The following is a 6956-nucleotide window of genomic DNA, read 5'->3' as shown; positions in this document are numbered from 1 at the left end:
TGAAGAACAAAACGACAGCAACTTGTCTGTTCCCCTATCCCCAATTACCCAGCGCTGTTCCCATCCCCCCAATTCCCCAATAAAAATCTTAAAAAAAAAAAAAAAATCCAAACCAACTTTTCAATGAACTTACTTGATAAGGTTCTGGAAAGCATAACCATCTGTCCACTGTTCAGTAAAAGAGGCCCCATGTCGGACAGTGGTAAAGTGGCCCAATCTCAAGCGGTCTTGCATGCTCTTATCTCTACATGCCATCTTCTCTTGTTTTGACTTAGGGGAAAAGGACAAATAGAAAATAATTTCATTTTCCTATGAGCACTCAGATATAGCATTATGTTTATTTTCTGTACTATACTGTTCAAAGTGTAGTACAACAGGCTAAATCTACATTGATTTGGGGAAGTACCCTAACATGTTAAATACATTCTCTGTATTAACATCTACCTTGTTATTTTTTGTCATAAAAATGGAAAAAGGTGGTCACATTTTTATAAAATTAATTAATTAAAAGATGGTAAAATTCTCTTCAGTATCTTTGACATCAATAAAATAATTCACTTCACTTTTATCAGTGTTTCCTGTCATTTTAACAACATTCTAAAGATTTTAGCACAAGTAACCACCAGTCTGTCTCAAACCTCTAGCTTGTAATAATTTCATTAGGAAGTACTGCCATCTTAAAACTTTCAAAATAAGATAAATAAGTACTGAGGGTGTAATCAAAAAATCTTTCAAGAAACAGTTACTAATAATTATCAAAGGCAAGTTGCAACTAATCAATTACTATAAAGAAGACACCTGCCAATTAAAGTAATCACATACAAGTATATAACAACTTTATTTTACAGCACAAAGCACTTAATCATCACACTATTATATACATAAATTATTCCAAATATCATTTCTGAAATGGAATTACTGCTAAATGTTTATAATAATAATAGATTACACACTTAAATTGATAGGCTAAATGTAAGAATTTAGGGGTGCAACACCCCAAATAAACTCAACTAAGACAGGCTGTCTCTGTCCAATCACACTCAAAAGCAATGCACAAGCAGAAAGAATGTCCCAAATTATCATTCTGGATGCTTGGTCCAGTTTCCGTGCAAGAAAGAATTCTAATTGTCAAACCATCAAAAGTCCTACTTTGAAATATTTTCCTCTCTGGTAAGGTAAGGAGCCACAACAATGACACACACTAATCATCTGGGGATACAGAATTCAGGCCACCATCCATCACTCACCTTTTCTATAAGCAGTTTCTTGCTCATTGTTACACATCGATTTAATCGTTCTTTGTATTTCTCTAGCATCTTTTGCTGTTCATCAATCTGCCGTCTCAAATCACAGTTGGCCTTCAATGAAAACCAAAATTTTAATTAGCTCCAAGAAAGAAAGATTAAAACAAAAGCAGTTTCTAGGGGGTCCGAGAATCATTTCTGTTGTTAAAAACAAAATTAAGGTCAAAGAAGAGTAATTATGTCTTTAAAACAAAGGGTGAAAATTTTATTCTCTCTTAATAAACTTATCAACTATTTATTAAAGATGAATTCTGTTACTAGAAGTGAGCTTGTTTTTTCCACTGATCATATTCTACTCCTCCTAAAAGCTAGACCTCACAGCTCAATCTAATACATCATCTATGCCTAAATTGTCACAAATTGAAAGAAAACCCTATGATGAATGAGATGTTTAAAATACATACAAAGAGTGATTAAGCACTTTACAGCACTTACAGAATTAAAAAAAAAACCAACACCACATATAGTTCTTTATGTTCAATTGTTCTTTGTTTTTCTATTGTTTCCAAAGGAAAAGAGACATGAATTTACATGTTTCTTACCAGAGAAGCCAGGCACACCCATGCCCACATAAGACAGAGCTAGCAAACAAGTTGAATACAAGGGCCTGGTTCGAGAATGCCAGAATGTAAATACATAGTTAATTTAGCTGTGGACAGAAGGATGGGCTCAATACTTTGAAAAACTCAAGGCTTCTACAATAACAGAGAAGGAAAGAACCACTAACCCAAGGTCAATTTTGACTTGCAACTCCTGAATTTATTCTTGTGTTAAATAAAAGATCTCTCCTCTTTTGGCAAATAAATGCTACTTTATAATAACTTGTTTGAATTATGAAAAAAAAAATCTGGTATTTCCCAATCAAATGAAATAAGTGTTTCTGAAATAGTAAAGAGTACAAATGGAAGCTATTACAGCACACTCAATTTTTGAGACTTTTCAGCTTCATTTTTAAAGTGACCGGAGTACAGCAGCCTCCATCTCCAAATTTCTGCTCCTCCGATAAGGATAGTTTCCTCCTATTAGTTCTTCTTACAGAGTTCTGTGGACCACAATGTCAAAGGCAAAGTGCAAGTACTTCTGGGTAAATGTGACTAATTCACATTAAAAGATCTACAAGCCAAAGATTATGGAATGTTTATGTGAAATTCAATCTACTTTTGGAAGGTGAGTATTCCCTTGAAATTTGTAATCAAATGTATGGGATGAATCAATCAATCCCTGGCAGCTTATTTAAAATTTTAAGAACTCTAAATTTTTGTGGTTTTCTAACACTAATGATTTTGTGTTCAGGTTTAAAATAGCACCTGACTAGCAGCTCCTGACAGCCTTACCCAACATCTCACTAAAATGGCAAAACTCAGTGAACAATCCATGCCTGCCTGAGAGGAGATGTAAAGGCCAGTGGTCATTCCCTTATCCCTCCAGATCAGAAACACAGGTTCTAATCAACTTGAAAAAAATGGCAGCTGTCCTTCTGTGTCGTCCTTTTTGACATCCATTCCTTTGGTGTTGCTCTACAGCCAAAGAAAGGCGACAACTCCCAAAAAAGGGAGTTGAAGGGGGGTGGTGGTGAGGAAAGGGGGCATACTGCTTCCTGGAAAATGAAAGCAGACATTTTTTTTAAACCCAAAAAGAGTACTAAGTTAGGGTTCAAGTTTTTCATATACTCCATCTTCTCAATCTTAAGAGGCAATAAAAGAACAAGATGAGCCCATGATCCTTTTTCAGTCCAGCAGAGCTACTCTGTGCAAAAATCTGCTGGTACAGGAGCTTTGTAAACCCAAAATATAGGTATCTAATTATTAATCTTGGCAATTCAAAAAGCACCCAAGTGAACACAAACAGGAATAAGAGCAACCCCAAGCAGGTATATGTGCTAACAGTGAAAGATGGAAGGTAAGTACTAAGTCAAAACATGATTTTCCTCATTCAAAGATGGAGGAAAAGAAACAAACAAAAAACAGGCCAATGGACAAATATTTCTAAATAAGGAAAGGAAACATCAGTTTGAAAACAATGAAAATGACCCCCCTACAGAAATCAAAAGAACATTTTAGAATACTGCTTATCATGTTCCATAAAATGCAAAAGGACACGGTGCCTATGAAATAGGAGCCAAAAACCATAAAGAGCAGGATGGGATAAGAAAGTGAATTAGAGGGCAGGCCGAGTGGCGNCCAATTCCCCAGCGCTGTTCCCATCCCCCAATTTCCCAATAAAAATCTTTAAAAAAAAAAAAGAGAAAGCACAATTAAGCCTTGCAAGTAGTAAAAATTCCTTAAAGAATGGTACATTAAATGAATTAATAAAAAACATATATAAAGACTCTTCAGACATCTAACACCATTACCAGTAGAGTGTTTCCTAATAAGATATCCAACTTTTCCATAATAAACAAGTTTACAAATTAGTGGTCAATAAAAAATAACGATATAAGAAAACTACTTTCTCTTACGTATCCCACCACCTAGCAGATATTAAGGTTTATAGACTTGGTATAGAAAAATATACCAAGATTTGGGATTACCATTTAACAGATTAAAACCTTTAAATCACCTATCATAGTTGACAGTCAAATGCTTCTTTTTTGCTTCTCTAACATGCTCCCCTCATCTCCTTTTCTTGATTCAATCTTCATTTTTGTAGAATGACAAAATCTATTTTTTAAAACTTGTTCTACTCTCTTTCCTGAATACTGTAGTTATCAATCTCTAGACCTTTTCCACATTGAGTATATCTTTCTTCGAAGAAGGGCAGTCAAAAAAACAAAACTATATTCCAGGGTAGATGCCCATAATACAATTTATGCTGCCATATCTAGAAGGGCAACACTGTAAGCAAAGTTAGCCTAATCTGAGTATTGCAAATAACTAACATTCATCTGATAATACAATTTCTTTGGCTTCAATATGAGCTGAGTCACTGATTAGACGTCAATTTAATAGAAGAATCGAAATTTTAATTCAAGAGTTTTTCTGCTTGTCTGAAAAACCTTTTAACTATCCTTTGAGATATGTCTCACTCTCTAAAATATACATATAAGAATAATTCATGGCTTAAAAGAACTCTGGATTGAGACACAGAAATCTTTAGGTAAAATCATAATCCTTCTGATTCAATGAATGTTCTTGAGGAAAAAAATGTACCTTCTCTGAACGTGAGTTTTCCAACAAAAAATATTGGTAAAAAATATCGTTGGCTCATTCCTACCCTTTCAGGGACCATGAGTACAAGGCATTCTGAACTGTCTGGAGATAACCAGGCAACACACAGTTTAAACTATAAACTACAGTGGGCTCGTGAAGTGCCTTAATACTTTATCTTTGAAGACTAACTGCTTTGGAAGATTGAGATTTTAGCAATCACCTTTATTAAATATAAAGGGAGCATCCATACATTTAATCTCACAGATTCACCAAGAAAACGGCTCCACAGTCAACATATACATATAAACCATAAACAAAGGGTACTGCCGATGCCAAAACATCTTTGGGGAAATCTTAAACTGTACACTCTAAGAATGAGAGAGCTTGCTTAGACCTGAAAACTGATGCACCAGAGAGCAATGCTGCTTAGACTAAGGATTCCTACATTCATTGTTGATGTTCTTAAAACTACGTAGCTATTTATACTGACAAATAACAGTTATCTAAAGATAGTCTATCAGTGATACTTCATTACAGTTTATTTTGAGAGTACAAAGTCTGGACTATGTCAATAAACTAACTTCTCTTAGTACAAGAATCTTGTCTTATCAATCCTTCTATCTTCACATATGACAGTACCTTTTATACAATCAAACCTTAAATATTTTTTGCATTCCATCAGTTTTAGAGAATGCTTGCCCTTCATCACCCATGGAAAGAGTGTTTCTATCTTTTACAGAGTATTGATAACCTGATAAATCCATCTCACACAAATCTAAATAACCCTATTTAAAAAGCCATCACCTGTAAAAGAAAATAGGCAATCAGTCTTAGGTACCATTATGGGTTGAACTGTATCACCCAAAGGATATGTTTAAGTCCTAATCCCCAGTACCTCAGATTAAGACCTCTGTAAATAAGGTCATTAAAGATGTAATTAGTTAAAATGAGTTCATTCTGGTTCAAGCACACTTTGGAAAGGAAAAACTACTAACCTGGCCAAAAAATATTACAAATCTGATATGATTTTCCTATTAGAGAGTAAATCTTCTGTTTTAGGGAATTAAGACTAATTTCAAAAAGAGCCAAGGAACAAAGTGAAACAGAAGAACTGAGTTGAGGCTCCAGTTGTGACTATATTTGATTATCTGATTTAATTTTTAAATGTCTTGAGGTTTGTCTCTTCCAATAATACCTTCTTGTATTGCTGCCTTGTATTTAGCTAACCCACCCAGCAAATTATGTGTCATGCAGTTTCGTATACACAGAAAATTATCATTTGTGAGAATATTAAATATAGCATTTTACAACGTAAGAATTTCAATTTTGGCATTAAAATTGAGAAAGAAAATTAATTAAAGCAAAGCTTTAGAAAATAAAATACTTATAATTAATAGACATCGACCAGAAATAGCTTCCCAAGAGAAGAGATGGATATTCTACAATTTATGTCACTTAAAACCATGAAAAAATGCTATCTACCTAGGAGGAGAGATCCTGGTTAGGGGTCTTGTTTAGATAATCCAAATGTCTGATTTGATGGCTCTACAGCAAAGTCATCATTTTGTACTCTAACTGTAAGATTTCCAGAACCTTCTAAGCATCAGGCTGCTTATAGGGTAAAAAGATAAAATAGTGCTAATATCAGCAAGAACTGGAAGCACTAATTAAAACTAATTACATTTTACATCTCTATACAAACCCACTATCCTTCTGAATCAGTCTTGACATTTTAAAGACTGCCGTCTAAGGAGTAACCATTGTCAAGGGCGGGATCTGGGACTCAGTCTGAGCATTAGATGACTTTGACCAATAATGGGAACATAAGTTATATATTTTGATCCGACTCTAACAAAAACAGATGGCATACCACTTCCAGGGCATTTGTACAACTTGGTCAGGGTGTTTTGGAAAGGGTGTCACTTCTCCAGGTAGCACCCACTTCCACTGCCCTGGTGCACTTCTGCTTATCACCAGCCATGGATGCTTAGAGCTCAGGGTGGATGCTGCTCTGAACCTCTGGCACCTGACCTCACTCATAAGGCTTTGTTTTCTTCCAGTGTATGGTATCGTCTGGACAGCCTCTCATCACACCAAAGTGTGCATTCTCTAGGTACACTTGTGAGGCAAAAACACACCTAAACCAAGTTGGAGGTTCATGTATCACATATAAAGCAATGAATACTGCTTAATGTGTAATACAAAGGTTGGTTTTAACAAAGTGTTATTAAATAACATCAATATCTGTACTTTTCTTTCAGGCATAAATTTGTTATTTATGTTTCATTACTATCTCAAACTAGTCCCATGATCTCCAATTAGTGCTCAATAAGTTATTTCAGCAAGAAAAAAAGGTAGGAAAGACAGTGTACGAAACCCTCCAACTCACAACGATCAGCAGATCTCAAGTTTGAGGGCCCATGATTAAAAATACAACACCCCCGGGGTCGGCCGAGTGGCGCGATGGTTAAGAGCTGGCTTGGGACGCCAGAGGGCCCTGGTT

At 35.3% G+C, this 6956-nt stretch overlaps 1 protein-coding gene across 5 annotated transcripts in view; it reads right to left on the bottom strand.

The window, feature by feature from the left end:
• Window positions 1-6956, bottom strand: part of TLK2 (tousled like kinase 2) — a 121798-nt gene that overhangs the window by 35985 nt on the left and 78857 nt on the right. For all 5 annotated transcript variants that reach the window (XR_002123433.1, XM_019637769.1, XM_019637770.1 and 2 more), the window contains 2 exons: window positions 1248-1358; window positions 134-270 (listed from right to left, as the gene is read on the bottom strand). Coding sequence is in view for 4 of the 5 variants with exons in the window: in XM_019637769.1 (XP_019493314.1) it covers window positions 134-270; window positions 1248-1358 (248 nt within the window). In the remaining variant the exon portion in view is untranslated. The remainder of the gene's footprint in view (window positions 1-133; window positions 271-1247; window positions 1359-6956) is intronic.

Source organism: Hipposideros armiger, unplaced genomic scaffold (genome assembly GCF_001890085.2).
Source record: "Hipposideros armiger isolate ML-2016 unplaced genomic scaffold, ASM189008v1 scaffold_34, whole genome shotgun sequence".
Classification (NCBI taxonomy): domain Eukaryota; kingdom Metazoa; phylum Chordata; class Mammalia; order Chiroptera; family Hipposideridae; genus Hipposideros; species Hipposideros armiger.
The sequence above is the reverse complement of the archived record's forward strand: the minus strand, read 5'-3'. Positions and strand labels throughout refer to the sequence as shown.